The 18,670-nt window shown below is 60.0% G+C and overlaps 2 protein-coding genes across 2 annotated transcripts in view; one reads left to right on the forward strand and one right to left on the reverse strand.

Annotated features, from left to right (window-relative positions):
* Positions 1 to 18,670, forward strand: part of LOC119874440 (lymphocyte antigen 6K-like) — a 61,428-nt gene that overhangs the window by 36,076 nt on the left and 6,682 nt on the right. Inside the window, exons 6-7 of the mRNA XM_038555712.1 lie at positions 5,468 to 6,266; positions 6,440 to 6,662. Coding sequence (XP_038411640.1) covers positions 6,028 to 6,266; positions 6,440 to 6,662 — 462 coding nt within the window. The 5' untranslated portion in view covers positions 5,468 to 6,027. The remainder of the gene's footprint in view (positions 1 to 5,467; positions 6,267 to 6,439; positions 6,663 to 18,670) is intronic.
* On the reverse strand, positions 9,702 to 18,424 carry LOC119876934 (glycosyl-phosphatidylinositol-anchored molecule-like protein). The gene is made up of 4 exons (XM_038555713.1): positions 18,286 to 18,424; positions 17,743 to 17,837; positions 17,153 to 17,260; positions 9,702 to 10,157 (listed from the first exon to the last, which is right to left on the reverse strand). Exons 2-4 carry the CDS (start codon positions 17,813 to 17,815, stop codon positions 9,868 to 9,870), a joined length of 471 nt encoding a protein of 156 aa, XP_038411641.1. The 5' UTR covers positions 17,816 to 17,837; positions 18,286 to 18,424; the 3' UTR covers positions 9,702 to 9,867.

Below are 18,670 nucleotides of genomic sequence, written 5' to 3' on the forward strand. Positions count from 1 at the left end.
AAGTCAGTCGGAGAAGGACAAACATTATATGGTCTCATTTGGGAAAACTAAGAAATTGTGAAAGGGATTAAAGGGGAAAGGAGAGAAATGAGTGGGAAATATTAGGGTGACACAACATGAGAGACTCCTAACTGTGGGAAACGAATGAGGGTAGTGGGAGGGGGGTGGGGTGACGGGCACTGAGGGGGGCACTACAGGATGAGCACTGGGTGTTATGCTATATGTTGGCAAATCAAAGTACAAGAAAAAATATACAACAAAGTGATGTTTAAATAAAATTGGAGAGCAAGATCCTGCGACCAGGACTGGAAGGAAGCAGGTGGCCGAGGAGACCAGTTTGCGGAGGACCAGTGCCACCCCGGGGTCGACCCCCAGGAGTGGGACAAGAGGAAATAGTGGGTGTAGGAAGAAAGCAGCAGAGGTGTATTTGTGTCCATTTTTATTTTGCTAAGCATTTACTTAAGTACCCGAGAGAGGGAGAGGGAGAAGGAGAGGGAGAGGAAGCTCAGGTGGTGCATGCACCTGGGCAGGGCAGGGAGAGAGAGTCCCAAGCGGACTCTGCTGAGCCTGGAGCCCAACACGGGGCCCGACCTCTCGACGCCGAGATCAGGAGCTGAGTCGAAACAGAGTCAGACGCTCAACAGTCTGAGCCGCCAGGCGGCCTGACCTGTACTCATTTTTGAATGAACGATGTGTTAACGATGTCCCCTGTCCCTCGGAGAGTAGCTTTTACGTGAGAGCCACCGAGTAGGGCCGTGCCGCCGTATGTTCTGGAAGGAATGCGTGTGCTGGAAGATGTGTGGAGACCATCACTCAGTCGCGTGTGAATCCCCCAAGAGCCTCTGGCCACACGAAGCCCTTCCCCCAAAGAGGAGTCTGGAGGCCGGCACCCCAGGGCGTGGCCAGGTCAGGGCTCCCCAGATCAGAGGCAGTCTGGCAGCCGCTTCGGGAGGGCCCGCGCACATGCCCCGCGCAGACCTCACAGGCTCCTGGGGGGACGCGATGAGCACGAGGAACTGCCGATGAGGTGAAGCCAGAAGAGGGCCCCGCGGACAGTGCCGACCCTGCTGCCCGTGCAGGTGCACGGCGACAGCGCTGGCTCCCGGGCCCTGGGTGGCGGCTCGTCCAGAGGCCAGCGCTGAGCCCCGGGCAGTGGCGAGGACGGGCAAGAGTCCGAGCTCGCACGTGCACCCGGGGTTTCAGAGGCCCGTGCACCTGGTAGTGAGAAGCTGAGGCCCAGGAGCCGGTAAGGTCCCAAAAGGAGAGCCCAGGCCCAGGCTCCCGGTGGGCGTGGACAGGCCGGGGGTGGGGGCACCTCTCGAGGCCACTCTGCAGCCAAGCCTCCCCCGCCCCCGGAAGCACTCTGATCACAGAGGCCTGAGCCGATCCGCCTGGGCGGTGGCTCCAGACTCCCCCCTGGATGGAGGGGCCTCTTTAAGCAGGAGCCTCTGAGCGGGGGCACCCCGAGTGGGTCAGGGCTGGGTGGGTACAGGCAGGAGGTGCTCTGGGGGACCTGCTTTCGATTCACGGCATTCATTTCTCTCTTTCTTATTTGCTTCTAGGAGTATATCCACGTTTCTTCTATGTTTCAAAGCAGTGCTCGAAGTATTGTCCCATGCCTGTACACATCGGTCGGATAGTCAAGTCCTTTGTTCTCCTACAGCCTATGCCTTTTCTGTATGCAAAGTGCTGCGGAGGGTCATTGTGTAATCAAGAGGTACCAGAGATCTCTGATCTAGAGTTTGAACAATCCGGGAGAGCGAGCGACGTGAGGAGCAGCAGTGCCTGGTGGTGCCCCTCCTCATGCTGTCCCCGGGGCTAGCGGGCCTCAGGTTGCCGTGACCCACAGAGCATGGCTCGGGCCCACCTTCTGCAGGTGGCACAGATGACGTGGACTCGCTGCTCATGCTTGGAACCTGTGGCATTAAACTTGTTTTCCGCCCACTGACTCACCGTCTGCCTCTGAGGGGCCTTAGGACGGGGGGGCGGGGCCCACACCCAGTTGGTCAGAGCCCACAGCCTGCCTTGGGGTGAGTCCAAACCCTCTGACAGTGATCCCGCTGACGAGTGTGTCTCTTGGAACACCAGCCTTGTCACTCTTGATTTCTGACCCTCTTTCCTCGTCTTGGCCTTTGAGGGCGTCAGTGCTGGAGGAGGGGAGCCCGAGTGTCCCCTGTGAAGAGTAGTGGTCGCATGCTTCTGGGCTTCCTTGGGAGGGCCCAGGGCCAGGAAGACAGGATGATGTGAGCGTGAGAGCCCCAGGAGGGAAGGAGTCCCCGGCGTGGGGTGGGGCCATCATCCCGGGGACAGCCTTCCTTTGATGGGGGCGGCACCCCCTCGGCTGCTCGCACTCAGCTCCCCCACCCGGACTCCAGGAGACGGAACATAGGGAATTCCATACAATGGACCTGGACCTGATCTGGCAAGCGGTACCCGTGTGTGGGCTCACAGGGTCGCCCCCGATCATTCGTCCGACTTCTGCCCGCCAGGCAGAGGGCAGCACAGGTCATACCACTCACCTTGGGGGGCCCCTCGTGTCAGGGCAGGCAAATGAGGGCACTTCTGCCCAAAGAGCAAGAGGGGCCACAGGTCACCCATAGGAGAGTCTGCAGGGCCCCCGGCAGCGCGGCATCTCCCAAGAAAGGACGGGTGTGCGTGGTGGAACCTCACACGGAGTCCCGAAGCAGGTGTAGGGAGAGTCCTTCTGTGTGGAGCTGGCGCTGTTTGGGGACACCGTGAGGAGCACCGTCCATGACTTGGTGGGAGGCGTCAGCGGCTGCAGGATAAGGAGCTCGGAGGCCTCAGGGAACATGTGGCCCCCAGTGCGCTAGAGACTGCAGAAGAGTCACCGTGGACGGGAGGAGGTGGTGGGGTAGTGCTCGGAGGATCGGAGCCAGGGTCCGAGGAGGGTGCCCTCGGCTTGTCGTCCTCTGTCCGTGCGCCGAGTCCTCGCAGCAGAGCTGGTGAAGTGGGAGCAGGGTGGGCGTCGTGGCGCAGACGCAGACGCGCCTTTTGCGGGGCCTTCGGAGGTCCCCGGAGGGCAGCGCTGTCGGTGGTGGCCGTGTCGTACCTGCCTGTGAGCTGATGCTCAGGTTGCCAGGGCTAGAGCGGATGGCCGTGGGTTCCAAGGGGGCGATGGAGACATGACGTTCATGGCCGGGCGGGAGAGGGGAGCAGGTCCAAGGCAGGGGAAGCGCTCAGGGCCCGCAGTGCTGCTCCTGGAGAGAGCCCCCCCTGGCGACAGCGGCAGGCAGCGCCCGGAGGGTCGGGTCGGGTCAGCGGTCCCCCGGGTACTTGCTGCAGGAGCAGCGATGGCCCCCCCACCGTGGACCAGTCCGAGGGGGCTTTGCTGGCGGGGCCACTGCGTTGCCCACCAAGAGCTTTGCTTTATGTGACAGAAAGTCCCAGACCACTGTGACTTTCCGGGGAGGAGGAGGAAAGTGTTTTTTCCTGTTCACGGGAACGGCGTGCAGAGGCCAGCAGCCCAGAGCCTAGTGTCACCACGGGCAAGTGCACTCTGTGGGGGCCCCTGGGCTGGTGGGTCCCCTCCCCCAGGGCCACTGCTCCTGGGGCAGCGCAGGCAGCTGTGACCAAGAGGAAACCGCTGCACCCCCAATACCGGGGTATTCAGGCGGCCGGGGGATGGGCCCTGGACAGAGAGCCAACAGGGCCCCCTGCCACGTGCTGCGCAAGCTGCCTAGAGGGACGGGGCCCCGAGTGGCCGAGGGGGCAGAGGAACGCACCGCGAGCCCCCACGCCCTCAGGGTCTCTCCCACGGCCCCGGGAATAGAGACACACCTGGTGACAGGCAGAGCGCTGCTGGCGCGTGGCCCGGGAGAGGCCTAGCCGGGAGAGCCTCGGATCCCCTCAGAGCCCGGGTCAGACCGGGACGGCCGTCAGATGGGGAAGATGCCACAACGGCCCCCCCACTGCCTCATGCCATCCCGTCTGGAACTGCTGAGCGAGCTGGGTGTCCGCCGGGCACACGTAGGAAGAGGCAGACACACGCACACACGTGCAACCTGTGAGAATGCTGGCGCCAGCCTTACCCACACCCAAGTTTGAAGGGGTGAGCTTTGCGTTTTTGAATGTGGAGAACACGGAGCCGAAGGGGAACGAGATGATGAGATGACGGAGACCCGGGGTCCCGGGGTAGGAGCCGATCCCACGGAGGAAGTGCGAAGCACACACAGATCCTGCGGAGTGTGTCGTGCGCTGGGTCCCCGTCAGTGCTGTCTGGCCACCTGGCCCTGCGATCGCAGCCGGCCTCATCACTGTGCAACCTGGACACCCACCCACCACTGCTGGGAGTCCAGCCGCGTGGCCGAAGGCAAGGGCCCTCCTGGAGCCCAACCCATCACCTGGGGGGGGGGGGTCGCCTTCAGCCCTGCGGGGGGCGGGGGGCGGGGGGCGGGGGTGGCGGGGTCCAGGCCCGCTGCAGGTGGCCTGTCGGCCTCCAGGGGACGCCCCAGGTCAGGAGGTGGGCGTGCGCCCCCACCCTCAGCTGCAGGGGGTCACAGGGCAGGTCGGGCAGCGGGAGTGTCCCGCATGGCCTGGGCCCGGGGGCAGCGGGAGTGTCCCGCATGGCCTGGGCCCGGCCGGTGTGGCTCCCGCCTGCCTCTGTCGCCCGAGGACACATGCCCGTGCACCCTCCGGGGTGAGGCACAGCACGCCTCGGCTTGCTGCCGGGGGCCTTGGCACTTCTGACTCCTCGCCCGCCCCACCCGGGGACTCCCTCAGGGAGGGTCAGGAGCAGGGAGCCGCTGCCTTGAGGCCAATGGAAAACAGACTCAGATCCCACCGTCCCTGCTAAAACCCTCACGCGCCCTCCAACCTGCCTCCAGTCTGAGCTGGAGCGGCTGCCCCCATCGTCCGCTCCCCAAATGAGGGTCGGGGCTGCAGGCACAGCAGGGGAGCACAGAGGAGCCAGGGCAGGGGAGGAGTGGCATCTGACGCGGGGGTCGGGGGGTTGCGAGGAACCGGGGCCTGTGGGAAGTGGCAGTGGCCGGGCTCTGTCCCCTCTCTGAAAATGGGAACCGTGACAGCGATAGCCACCTTGTGGGAATGCCGCCAGGTGTCAGGAAGATGCCCTGGCACCCCGAACTGTGGATCCACCCTCCAAGGGTCGGGAGCCCGAGCACACACCCCATCATAGAATCCATCCTTTCCCGCCTGGCCTGAGCTCACAGCCTGCAGCCCCGAGAGCACGCGTGCAGATGAGAGAGGAGGGCGTAGGCACTGAGCACAGGCCCAGGCCCGCGGGCCACGCGTGGGCCATGCCAGCTGTGCCCCCCCCGCTTCCCTGCCGAGGAGGGGCTTGCCGGGCATCCTATCAGTGACCCTCGTGTCCTGGCCACTGGCTACTCCTGAACTGAGCCTGCAGGCCAGACAGGCATATAGGGCCTTGGCCCCATCAGTGCCACCCTCAGTTGGCTCTCTGGATTTCCCCCGTTGCCCCCCCCTCCAGCCCCCATGCCCCGGCTCCGGCCCCAGGACCAAAAGCGCTCATTGGTGGGACGAGCCAGCTTAAGGTTAGTGTCGGGGTCTCCTGCACCCAGCCTGAGGCCAGGGGGAGAGCAGTCCAAGAAGGCCTGTGGGTCGATGGGATGACGCGCTCCGCTCCTTCCTGCCCTGGTCCTCGTAGAGGGAGAGGAAAGTAGCCCAGGCCCCTGTCATCTCTTGAAAAGATAAGGACCCATCCATCTTGCTCCTTCCCCCACCCGGGAGGGGGCGAGGGCCCTACCCTGGCCAAGCCACCTGGGCCCCCGGGCCACACCCCGCACCTGCTCTCAACGCCCGGCCACCAGCAGGCCTTGCGCAAGTGGGAGTGAGGCGCCCATCCATCTCTTTCGGCCTCCTCCTCCTCCTCCTCCTCCTCCTCCTCCTCCTCCGCCGGCCCTGACCCCTGAGCCGGGTTTCCTGGCCTCGTCCAGGGACAGCTTCTCCCATGACGCGATCGAGTCGTCGCTCCAGGCCTCAGGGCGAGATAAAAGGACTGTGCTGACAGGGGACGGAGGGAGCATCGGAATGGCCTTCAGGGCACAGGCGCGAGGGTGGCGGGCCGGGCCCTGGCTGGCCTTGAGCAGGGCACCCACACTGGGCACCCGAGCCGCTCCGGCCCCCAGGGCGGTGCTGCCCTTCGAAGCCGTGCCCCGCTGTCCCGGCAACAAGTGGATGCGGGTGCTGCAGATCTGGAGGCAGCAGGGCTCTGAGAGCCTCCACCTGGAGATGCACCGCACCTTCCAGGAGCTGGGGCCTATTTTCAGGTAAAGCCTTCCTGCCCGCCTCGCTGGGAGCACCCTGCCCGGCTGTCCCTCCCGGCTCCGAGTCCCTGCGGGTGCAGGGCGCTGCGCGTCCCCAGCGGCCGCCTGGGGGCTGAGCAGTGGCTGCTCCGTGCCCTTGACCCCGGACACCCGCCGGGGCTCTTGTGAGGCTGCAGGGCTCCCCGGACGGTGACCCGAGAGGCAGAGGGCAGACGGCCGAGGGCGGACGGCCGAGAGGGAGAGGCTTCCCCGGTTAGACGGCGTAGGAGCCCGAGCTCGAGCCCCGTCCACGGCCCAGGAGGACGGAGAGGCCAACGGGAGCCAGGCCAGTGGCTCTGCACGGGGAGCCCCAGGGAGGCCCCGGCCCCCCAGCAGGGCTCTGAGGTCTCTGTTCCTCAGGTATGACGTGGGAGGGACACACATGGTGCACGTGATGCTGCCCGAGGGCATGGAGAGGCTGCAGCGAGGGGAGAGCCCTCAGCCCGACACTAGCCCCTGGGGCTTCGGATGCGCACACCCCCACCCCCCGCCTCGCCTCGCTGTCCAATCTGTTAGCCCCTGTTGTCTTCTGCCCCCTGAGGAGCTGCCAACCTCGGATCCCCGTCGTGCTCGGTGCCATCTCAAGGGCCATACTCTGTGCCTGCAGTGCTCTCGCCCAGCATAGATCTGCAGGCGTGGCCGGTAGTCGCCCCACCCCAGCCCCACTCCCACCCCCACCCCCACCCGTTGTGCTCAGTCCACTTGGGCTCCTCCTGGCCCTGCGGGGCTCTGGGTTCATGGTGGAAGCCCCCGCCGAGGGCCTGCACGAGCGGGTCAGGTTCGCGTTGACTAGAACAACAGCGACCCAGGCGCTCACGGGGACGATGGGCCGTGGAGACGACTCGCCAAGCAGGGAGGATGGTGAAGTCTCTGGCTGGCCGCGGGGTGACCTCGGAGAGAAACCTCTAGAAGCAGGCTTGGGGCGCTCTCAGCCAGGCACGGCCTCACGCTCCCTTGAGAGAGGGCCTCTGTGTGCCGTGGCCGCCCGCCCTGTCACAGCGGCCCCTCGGGCCTGACCCCGTGGCAGGAAGGGGCTTTGAACGGCGGAGAGCCGGCTGGGGTCTCCTAGCTGGCAGCAGCGAGCAGCCTGTCCCAGGCGGCCTGGCACAGCGGACACCCCCGGCTGGAAGGGGCCGAGGCAAGGCCGGGCGGGGGCCGCTCCGCTCGGCGTCTCCGGCCCCGGGAGAGCCGGCACTCGGTACCCAGCCGGGCAGTGGGAGGAGGGGCCCCCAGGCTGCGCCAGCCCTGCCCGTGCCCAGGGGCCCCTCGGCGGCATCTGTCCCCGCGCGGAGGCCCCGGAGGAGGAAGAGACCTGGCGCCCTCGGCACGCCGTCGCCCTGGAGGAGAACTGCTGCACGCGGCGTGGCCTTCCCCCGGGCGTGGGGGACAGGGAGCCACGGAGACGAGCGGGGCTCCCCGACCCCACTGGCGCCCGGCCCTTCATCCCCCTCACCGCACGAGGACACCCAGCTCACGGGCCCCGGGGAGGACCCGGCAAGGTGGCACGGGCTGCGTGGGCACTGGCTGGACGGGGATGGCTTCTCACGCCGCCCGACAGTCACTGCTTTATCGGAGGCCCTGCTCCGTGGTGGCGCGCGGTGGCCGGCAGGCCTGGGATGGCCGCTCCCCCGCAGGAAGTGTGCGTGTGTCGCTCTGTGCAGCGGGGTACACGGCTCTGCCCCTCTTCCAGCGGCCCTGGCAGGGAGCACTGAGCTCGGCCCGGCCTCGCGGCCCGTCCAGGGCAGAGGAGCCGCCCGATCGGGTGGGCCCGCCCCGCCTCCCGAGCCCTCCCCGACCCCCACCCCCACCGAAGGACCTTGGGGTGAGGGAGACCTGCGCAGCGTGGAATCGCCCTGCCATTAAAGGGGGTCTTGGCCCCGAGCCCCGCCTGGTTCCAGCGTTCCTGCCGTTCCGGGGACGGACACCAAGTAGGACCGTCCTACGAGGGTCCTACCCTTCTGTGGCTTCTTCCGCTTACCCGCGCATGGTCCCCCTCCACGCCCAGGGCCGTGTGCGGTGTTCACTGCCCGGCCTGGGGGTCCCCCGAAGACGCCCGGGACAGGAATCCGCAGCTGACCTAGGGCGTCTGTCCCGGCGTCGGGTGGGAGCGGCGTCCTCCTCAGGCCCGGCCTCGCCGGGCTCGGCTTCCTCGGCTTCTCCAGCTCCTGCTGCACAGGACATGTTGCTCCACCTTCACCTCGGCCATGGCCTCCCAAACTCCCCGTTCCCTCGGGTCCTACACCTCGCGTCCTCTCCCCCAGATATGGGGACCCACCCTCCCGACCCCTAGGGGCTGCTGTGCCCGCTGCGCCCTTGCCCGTCATTCTACCCGTTTTCCAGGTTGAAGATGTCCTGCCCTTTGTGCCAGCCACGCCAGGCAATTCTCTTCTACATGTTTGTGCTGATTTGTACTTTCTAGGAGGGGAAGGACTGAAACAGACTCATCGGACTCATGACATGGCCAGAACCTGAATACCCGGGCTGGAGGCGGGGCTGGGGGGTGAAGGATCCGTGTCACACGCCATCCTGGTGCCCTGGGGGAGCACCGGGCACACGGCATGTGCCACAGCCTCCCGCCTGCATTGTGTCGTCACGCTCTGTGTGTCGATGTTTTTTCACTTTCTTGCAGAAATATTTGCCCGCCTACTAGTACGAGAGGTCCCACAGTGGCTCTTTACTCGTGTAGCGTACCCTTTGGGCTGCAAAATATCCTGGAATTCGATGGTGGGGATGACTGCACAGCATTGTGAATATACTCGCCAACACTGAATTTCAGCCTTTCAAATGCTCAATCTTAGGTTATGTCAATTCTCTGTAAGTGAGAATCAGGTATAAAAATGGAGGAGAGATGAGGGCAAAAGAAGGAGAACGTTTTGTTCCCTTCACATCTCTTTAGTGACAGCAGCCCAGAAGTCTCCGTCACGTCAAGGTGCTCGGCAGCGGCCCTGAGCTCCTTACCCTCCTCAGAGGTCAGCATCGGGGAGTCCTTCTCACACGGTGTGAAGAAGTTGCCACTTTGAGGGAGGATTCCGATTCATACGGGACTTGTCCGGCTGACCCACGCAAAGGCACTGGGCAGTCCCTAACGTCAGGCGCTGCTGGTCCAGGTGCCACTTTATTGCCAATTCACTCTCCTGCGTCCATCGTCCCGACCTGAGCCGGGAAGCGTGGAGTCCGGGTGGCCCAGGTGCCGGGGGCCTGAGCGCAGCTGGGACTGCTCTTTCAGCTGACACGCACACTGTCCTGTCACTCTCGCGCTGTTCATTAGGAGACTGCATGTCTGTCTGCTACAGTGACAGGATGCTTTGGTCTACTTGTGAGACGATGTCTATAGAGGAACTGTTCAAATACTAAAACCGCCAAGAAATCTCCCAATCTCCCAGTGAGCGGTACCCAACACCCAACAATAATGTTCTTTATTCTTTTCTTGAAATAAGCTGGAAAGGGGTTAGCCACCAACGGGGAGCCCGGTGGGTCAGTGTCCCTGGCTCACAGGGAGGAAGAGGAGTGAACTTGCTCTGAGGAATGGGGGAGAGACCAGACCCCCCCCCCCCAAGAGGGCCTCTCATGTCAGTGTGTTGCTGACGAGGATGGAAGCAACGCTCAGGAAAAATGTGGACTCCCCCAAGCGCACGGCTCCTTCTAACTCTTCCTCAATTGGGTAATCCGGGATGATATCCCTCTCCAAATTGGTAGGTCCCCCCTCATTGCAAGTCATAGCATTACAACAACGAACAAAATAGAAACTATTAGTTTTCATAATTCTAATGGCTTCAGGAGGTTCTTCAGATCGGTATACAAACGTGCAGTTGTATGTACAGTTCTTGTAAACGAAGAGTTCCCGAACATTCAAACCTACAAAAGTAGAGATGAAAACCACTGATTTCAGGGTTTCTGCTTGCAAACATTCAAGCACCCTCCACCCAGTACCACCTCCCTGCCCACCGTCTACGTCTGCAAACGCTTCTACGTTGCCTGGGACTCCTCGCTGGTAACACCCGAGTTCGTCCGTGAACAACTTCTCCTGGAGGTGTTTTTCTGTCTACACGCCACCTCATCGCTGGCCCCGGCGCTGCCTACGTAGTGTGACGGCACCTTGGCGCATGCTGTACACAGGAATTCCCCATTCGTTATCTGGCCTAAGAATTCCAGGGCTCTAGAAATAGAATTGCTTATGACCCACGGGATCACGCAGTCCCTGAAGTGGAGTGGCCCCGTTAAGTGTGGCCCTCACCTGAATTTCTGCATGTGCAGCGGCCCCTCGAGGACGAGCTCCTGCCTGGGCCCCTCAGCCAGGTGTTCCCGGCTCCTGGCACAATATACGTGTGGATGCACCCTTAATGCCATCCTGCTCCCCAGCGCAGGCGGGACGCCCTGTCGCAAGCAGGATCGCACAGCCACTGTGACCGCCTTCACTGGTGGGCACACCCAACAGCCCCGGCCAACGAAGGCCACCTGAGTGAGGATCCACGTGAGGCCTCTTTGAGAGGCCTGGAGTTGAAATTCCTCCGCCCTCATTCACGAGTCCTGCTCCCCCGGTGACCCCAGTGTTGACTCGATTCTTTCTCCCTGGAACTTGCCACAGTTGACGTATCCGTTCACGGCTCTGGGGTTAAAGAGGAGGAACCAACATGTGGCTCCAGGCACTTGCTTTGCTTTACGCGCCACGCAAAGGCTTTAGAGAGGCCAACGCTCTACAGAAGAGCGCATGATCACAGGGCGACTGCTGGATGCATTTTCATGAAGTGCCCGTGACCGTATAACCAGCATCGAGTTCCAGAAACAGAACTGGATGAAAACCCTCGTTTCTGCCTCTGTCCCTCCATCAGGCACCATAAGGAGCCAAGGCCAAAGAGAAGTGGTGTCCGGGTTTGTAAGCCTCCGTGTTAGTTTTACCTGCTTTGGAACTTGGTGAATATGAAATCCTGCATGTCTGCTTTGGCGTCTGGCTTCTTGTCTCTACTCTGTGCTTGGGAGATCGCCCCCTGCTGTGGCCCACTGTCGTGCGTGCTTCGCTCTCATAGTCGTATACTTGCCTACTGACGAATAGTCCACACTTGACGCTTGATGGACATCAGGCTCTTTCTGGCGGTTGTCTCCCCCGGAGAGCACTGCGGGGAAGAGTCTGTCCTCTTGAGGTGAGAGTGCGTCAGTTCTAGGTGGTAACGCGGCGTCCTACGATGCAGATGTTTGGCTTTCACAGATGTTGCTGAAGAATTTTCAGGCCACTAGTACCTGTTTATCCTCCAAAGGAGTGTGTGCACTTCAAACCTTTGCCACCACATGAGTGGGTCCCCTGTGAATGTTCAGTGGTGCCTTTTGGTGTTACTGCGTCGTGGTTTCGTGTTGCATTTCCACCGATACAAACGATGTTGGGCATCTTTCCAAATATTTATTAGCCACTGGGATATCGTTTTCTGGTAACAGCCTTCAAGTGTTTTGCTCACATTTCCACCCAATGATCTGCTAGTTCAGTTACTGATTTGTAGGATGAAGTTCACTCTATAAAGTGAACACAAGCCCCTCGGCACACAGTGTGGGAAGTGGTTGGTCTTCACCTGCCGTTCCAGTTTCACAGTCGTATCGGTATCGTCTCGGGGCAGAGGTTGTGAATTTCTAAGGAATCCCATTTACAAGTCTTCCCACATGTGACGGCCACTAAATTGTTCAGTTTTCTTAATTTGTCATTACCCACGGATACAAAGATATTCTACCTTTCCCTTTGAAAAGAATAAAAAAAAACCCGTCTCTTCTGTTTATCTACATATTTATTGTATTATTATTTTAAAGATTTTATTTACTCATGAGACACACACAGAGAGAGCGAGAGGCAGAGACCCAGGCAGAGGGAGAAGCAGACTCCATGCGGGGAGCCCGACGTGGGACTCGATCCCGCGTCTCCAGGATCTTGCCCTGGACGATGGCAGGCGTGAAACCGTTGAGCCACCCAGGGATCCCTTAGAAGTGGTCTCAACTATCATCTTTAAAAGGGTTTAAATTCAATTTAGGTAACATATACGTGTGATTGGTTTCAGAGATAGAATGCAATGATTCGTCAGATGCATGTGACACCGGTGCTCATTACAGCAAGCGTGCTCCTCAATGTCCAATGACCCAGTAAGCACACGTCTCCACCCTCCTCCCCTGCAAGAACCCTCGGTCTGTTTCCTTCATTCAAAGTCCCTTATGGTTTGTTTTCATCTTATTGTGTTCTTCCTTCCCTTTCCCTATGTTCATGTGTTTTGTTTCTTAAATTCCACAAATGAAGGAGATCCTATGGCATTTGTCTTTCTCGACTTATTTCGCTCAGCATGATACCCTCTAGTTGCATCCGCGCCCTGGCCAATGGCAAGAGTTCGTTCTTTCTGATGGCTGAGTAACACTCCACTCTGTATAGCGACCACATCCTCTTTATCCATCCCATCTGGGCTCTTTCCATAGTTCGGGTCTGTGGACACTGCTGCTCTAAACACTGGGGTCCACGTGCCCCTTCAAATCACTGTTCGTATTCTTTGCGCAAGTAGTACCTAGTAGCCCCTTGTTCTTTTGAGTTTTACGTGGAGATCTACAAAGCGAGAGAGAGAGAAAGAGAGGCAGAGACACAGGCAGAGGGAGAAGCAGGCTCCATGCGCCGGGAGCCCGACGTGGGATTCGATCCCGGGTCTCCAGGATCGCGCCCTGGGCCAAAGGCAGGCGCTAAACCGCTAGCGCCACCCAGGGAATCCTTTTTTTTTTTTTTTTTTTTTAAGATTTTATTTAGTTATTCATGAGAGGCACAGAGAGAGAGAGAGAGAGAGGAGAGAGAGAGAGAGACAGGCAGAGGGAGAAGGAGGCTCCATGCAGAGAGCCTGACGTGGGACTCGATCCTGGCACACGCCAAACTGCTGAGCCAACCCAGGGGGCCCCCATTCCTCGTTTGTGACGGCTTTATGCATATCTTCTGTAGCAGAGTTCACAAACAAGAGCCGCAGGACAACCCATTCCACCAGCTGTATCTATCAGTAAAGATTTGTTGGAACAAAGGAACCATGGGTATGTTTACTCGTCCTCTCTGGCTGCTTCCATGGCCTCAGAGGCAGTGCTGGGTACTTGCAACGAAGACCAGGTGGCTTTCCAAGCTGACACGTTTGCTCTCTGATCCTTTACAGAGACTTCGTCCAGCTCGGGTGTAGAGCTGTAGCAAGCTTTGTCACTTTGCTGCAGCACCTAGACTCTATGGCGAGAGATGTGTTTAAGGACAATCACACTGTGACTGTGGATCTACTTACAGATCTACTTACAGTTCCCAAATCCTATGGAGGATTTTCTGTTACTTCATCTGTTACGGGGCACGTGTGCATCTACACAGAGGTTTATCCAGGTTTTCTTACCCCTTCCTCTCTGTGCAGTGTTGCCCATCACACCTGTAACGCTCTCGTATTAATGTTCGCCTTGCTTCTGTGTGGCTTAAGAGCTTTCCCCTGCCAATATTTAAGTTGTACACTGTGTTTATATATGTTTTGCAAACTTTTTACATTCTCATTTTAAAGTACATCTCTAGGGGCAGGCCCGGGTGGCTCAGCGGTTTGGCGCTGCCTTCAGCCCAGGGCGTGATCCTGGAGACCCGGGATCGAGTCCCACGTCGGGCTCCCTGCATGGAGCCTGCTTTTTCACTCTGCCTGTGTCTCCTCCTCTCTCTCTCTGTCATGAAAAAGATAAAATATTTTTCTAAAAGCACATCTGTATGAAAGCAGAATATCTTTTGCTGATTCTGAAACTCTTGGGGTTTTTAATTGTATCTATTTTATGATTAACTAAATAATAACAGGGTAGATTCTAAATTGCTTTCCATTCAACATTATACTTTTGATAATGTGATTCCTAGGCACTTGCAGGAAATACCTAAAGATGCCCGTGTAGCTTTACTCAGTCCACTTCCATGGTAACATCTTGCAAGACCACAGTGCAGTATCCAAAGCAGGACACTGGCTTCCAAAATAGTAAAGAAAAAGAGACCGTTTTATCACCACACATCGTCCGCATATGAAACGCACTGACGTCTTTCCCAGCAAGATTGCCCCGCCAGGGACTCCCCTACCCACGTGCACAGACCTGGTCTCAGTTGGTCATTTCTAGAATGGTCTCTAACAGGGAACATGGATTGTCACCTCTGTAAGTGGCTGCTTCTCCTTTCAGTGTCATCCTCCAGACACCATTCAGGTTGATGGATCGATACCCGCTTTTACTTGCCGAGGAACACCCTCGGGGTGGATTGTACCATGTTTCTTTACCCTTTAGGCACTGAAGAGCAGCCAGGTGTTTCCAGGGTGACATGTTACCGATAAGCAGTTTCGAGAAAACCATGTGTTGTTTTATTTAATTACTACCCGGGGAAAATACTCAGAGTGCAACCTGGGAGATGTATGGAGCTGCAGATTTAGTTTTAAGAAACAAGACTGCGCTCCCCACCTTGGCTGCCCCATTTTTCACTGCCACTGGCAATGTATGAAAACCACGTTTCTTTACCACCCTGGCCAGCATTTGCTGTGGGTCACTATTTTTCACTTTGGCCACTCTGATGCCCCACCTCGAATTGTGGTTTTCAATGGTCATCTCCCTACCGGCCAAGAATGTTGAAACCCTGCTCGTGGGTTCATCTGCGACGCCGAACCCACGTCGGTGAAACGCTCTTCATCTCTTTGCCCGTGCTCTCGGGAGGCTGTCTGCATTTCTGCTGTTGAGTTGTGAGACTTCTTATACACCCAGACCTGTGTTTCGTCAGGTACGTCGTTTGCATACTTTCCCTCCCGTCCGTAGCTTTTGCCTTTCCCTCCTCTGAACAGGACCTCCTTCCACACAGAAGTATCTACAGTTGGTGACATCTCACGTCCCCAGGTCCCTGTTTGTAGGTCATCCTTTGCATCAAGGTTACCCACGCTTTGAGTAGCCGGAGAGGCCAAAGGTTCTCTCCTATGCGCTGTCTTTTCTTGTGTTTAGATATCTGCATTTACATTTAGCTCATGCAGCCCTTTGAGGTATTTGTTGTATGATTTGAGATTTAGGGCAAGGTTCACTTTTGCCAGATCGAGCTGAAAGGCTCTATTTCCCCAGCATCCGTGTCTGCGTCGTTGCGCGATATCATGTGGGTAATCTGTGTGGAACTCGTTCTGGGGTCTCTCGGTTGGGTTCTGTAGACTGGTCATTCCAGCCACGGATACACCTGATGAGTCTGAGTGTGGGGCCATCTCAGTGTCTGAGGTTCGGAAGTGTTCTGTAGAGGTCTTTGGTTTACTTGCACAACCCCGAAGTCAGAAAGTCACATGAAGGAGAAAATATCCGAGCGTTGCAGCCCTCTGAAGGCTCTCGTAAATTCTCTGCGTTGGCGTCCACCAGGGTCACGTAGGACGAGCGAGCCCCCGAAGCCCTCGGGGATGAGTTATTAAACGCAGGTGTTTTAGCTTCCATGAGTGCGGGAGGAGCTGAGAGACGGACGAGTCTCAACGGCAGGCTGGTGATCAGAAGGCCAGTCCGGAACCAGGTCTACCCAAAGCTCAGGCTGGGGGGCGAGGGAAAAGAGCCCACGGGGCAGGAAAATACGGACGCCACGCTTCTCTGCCCTCCCGTTCCGGCCCACCCAGAGGAACTCCTCTGGAGACTCTCTGAAGTGCTCGTCCACACACCTGTCGCCTATGCAGGCCAGCAGCCAAGCAACTACCGCGCTCTTAGGAACCGCTCCTGGTCTAGAGGCCCAGCAACGGGGATGGTGGGCTGGATACGGAGCAGGACGAAGCGAGGAAGGCTGGAGTCCCCTGGCGTCCACCACTGCGTGAGACCACAACGAGCTCCCAGAGCATCGGCCTCTCTTCCCTGAGCCCTGCCGGCCTCAGGCGAGCTCTCTCTGGGCCAAGCATACCCCAGAGCCATAGAGGGTGAGGTGCGGGGAAAGAGAGTCCCCAGCCCCCGGGAGCAGTCATCCCACCTCGGCCACGCACGACTCCCCGGGTCTCCCAGACAGGCCGCCGTAGCGCGGCCCTGGTGGTGGTCCTTCTCCTTCTGTGATGCAAGGGCCTGACAAGCCGTGGGTGCCAAGGCCCCCTGCTGCAAAGCCAGTTTACTTTTACCCGGAGTAAACCAACCCCCAGGCGCTGACCAGGTGAAGAGCCAGCACCCACACACCCACGCCACCCGAGGCTCCTCTGCTTTCGAGAATCTTGGTTGGGGTCCGGAGGTGATCACTCGGGTCTCCTGTTTTCCCTCTCCCGCGTTCTCAACTCCTCTCCTTCTGGTTTAGCTGCGCCGGTGAATGATGTGCCCGAGAATCCCTAGGTCCCCCGCCTCGACCCCAAGAAAAGCAGAACCCCAAGCCCGTGCGGTTCCTCTGCTCCCCAGGACTTGGACGTGCGCCTCCAGGCCGCCCCTGGCCAGCTCTAGGACTTGTAAGCGCCGGGCCCTAGCGTTCCGAGGTTTCCCGATGGCCCCCGCTGAGGGCGCCCTGCAATCCCGTTAAGAACCATGGGGCCGTTCCGGCCACGTCACCACCCATTCACAGGCCGAGACCCGCACAGGACAGGTGCCCGGTGCAGGGACAGAGGCCGGATTCGAGCTCCTACCTGAGTCCCCAGTGGGCAGATGCCCGCGAGGTACGGCAGTTGGCACAACCCTGAGGGAGCAGCAAGAGGACTGTTCTGCAGGAGGCTCGGGACACAGAAGGGCAGGGGATGATGTGGAGGGACGCTGGGGGGCACAGGGCCTGGGGACACGCCCTGAGCAGGGCCACACACTAGGCCTCTAGGCCCGGTGCAGAGACAGAACCGATTGGTTCCCGGGGCTCAAACTGACAAAATCAGAAGGCGTGAGAAAGCAGTACTTACGGATAGAGATGGTCAAACAGCGCCGGATGTGATAGGGACACGTCCTAATTTGAGGACAGTTGAAATTGTTGATATCCCAGCAATCGTGGCATTTCAAACTATAGGTCCCTGGAAGAGACTCAGCAGCATCAGGCTCAGGCTCCACGTACAACTTCCCCCCGACCCCAACCCCGGGCCCCGGACCCCGTACCCCGGACCCCTACCCCCTGCCTGAGGAGGACGTCTGCTCTGGCAGGGATTAGCTTCCAGCAGGGGCCAGGCGGTGTTCCTGTCCCCAGAGGCCGGGACACACGCAACCCTGTGCTCTGCACACAGGCTTCGTCTGTCCCAGGAGGCCTGACAGTCACAAGAGGCCGTGTGCCCCCAGCCCCCCATGTGCCTGGACTCAGCCACCTCTGCCGGCTCTGGCTAGAATCGCCCCCCTGACCCTCTGGAGCTCAGGGGCACTCAGTCCACCCCGTGCCACCGAGGGCATGACGAAGGACCTCCCTGCTGGCTAAGGTGACAAGGTCCTCTCGAATCCTTTCCCTGACTCTGGAGGACACTAAATTCTTGTCGCCTCCAACCCCGCAAGAGGCTCTGACACTCACAAGCGGACACGGATTCGTTTTGATTGCTGACCAAGGGCAACCCGACGGCGAGGAGCAAGGTCCAGAAGAGCATCGTTTCCTGCAGGGACTGGAACCTACGACGAGGAGACAGTGCACGTGTGGGCAGCTCCGCGGGGGCCGAGAGCACCTCCCGGGGTGCGTGTGTGCAGGGTGCAGGGTGCAGGGCTCCCGGGAGGGTCAGCAGCCGGCAGCAGCACCAGCCACCTGCGCGCAGTTCTCCGCCGCCTCCCCACCTGCACCTGCCTCCCTGCAGACCCACAGCACTGCCTCTCCCCACTGCCGGGCCCTCCAGGGGACGCCCCCTCCCCTCCACCCGCAGAGCTGAGCCCACGCAGCCCGCTTCTGGTGCTGCCCCTGCCCCGGGCTCCCTGAGGCCCCCGATGATTCCCCTTCTGTCCCGTCACCCTCGGGAGCACCATGGGCACCGGCGGGGCGCCGTGCACCCAGCTATTTCCTGTTCTGCCAGCATGCGCACACCCAAGGGACGGGAGGTGAGTGCAGCGTGGACAGCGCAGGCCTCACTTGCATAGGATCAGCAGTGCGCCCCGGGAACCTCCTGCCACTCCAGTGCCTGCACACGATCAGCGGACCCCGAGGTGCACATTGGGGACGGCTGAGCCCCCACAGCAGAGCCTCAGGGGCAAGGGTGCTGGTCGGGAATCACTGACCTCCAGCGGGGGGGGGGGGGGGGGGGGCCTAAGTCTCTGGGAGTGACCCTGAGTCATGTGGGGGCACGTGACTAGGTTAGGACCTGCCCATCGGAGGAGGGCGCCCGGCAGCTGGGGCCCATCAGGGGAGGGCACAGGGGGGTGGGGCCCGTCGGGGTATGGGAGCCAGAACTGGGAGGTGGGGCCCGTCGGGGGAGGCGACACGGGGGGTGGGGTCCGGTCGTGGGAGGCGACCCGGG

The sequence above is a fragment of the Canis lupus genome, chromosome 13 (genome assembly GCF_011100685.1).
Source record: "Canis lupus familiaris isolate Mischka breed German Shepherd chromosome 13, alternate assembly UU_Cfam_GSD_1.0, whole genome shotgun sequence".
In the NCBI taxonomy this organism is placed as follows: domain Eukaryota; kingdom Metazoa; phylum Chordata; class Mammalia; order Carnivora; family Canidae; genus Canis; species Canis lupus.

Bases quoted from the DNA above. Each gene is read 5' to 3' on its own strand.
- LOC119876934 (XM_038555713.1), bottom strand. From the start codon at position 17,815: ATGCTCTTCTGGACCTTGCTCCTCGCCGTCGGGTTGCCCTTGGTCAGC. The intron at 17,261-17,742 runs GTGAGTGTCAGA...AGTCTCTTCCAG, and splicing joins AAACGAATCCGTGTCCGCTT to GGACCTATAGTTTGAAATGC. The intron at 10,158-17,152 runs GTAAGTACTGCT...CTACTTTTGTAG, and splicing joins CTGTTTGACCATCTCTATCC to GTTTGAATGTTCGGGAACTC.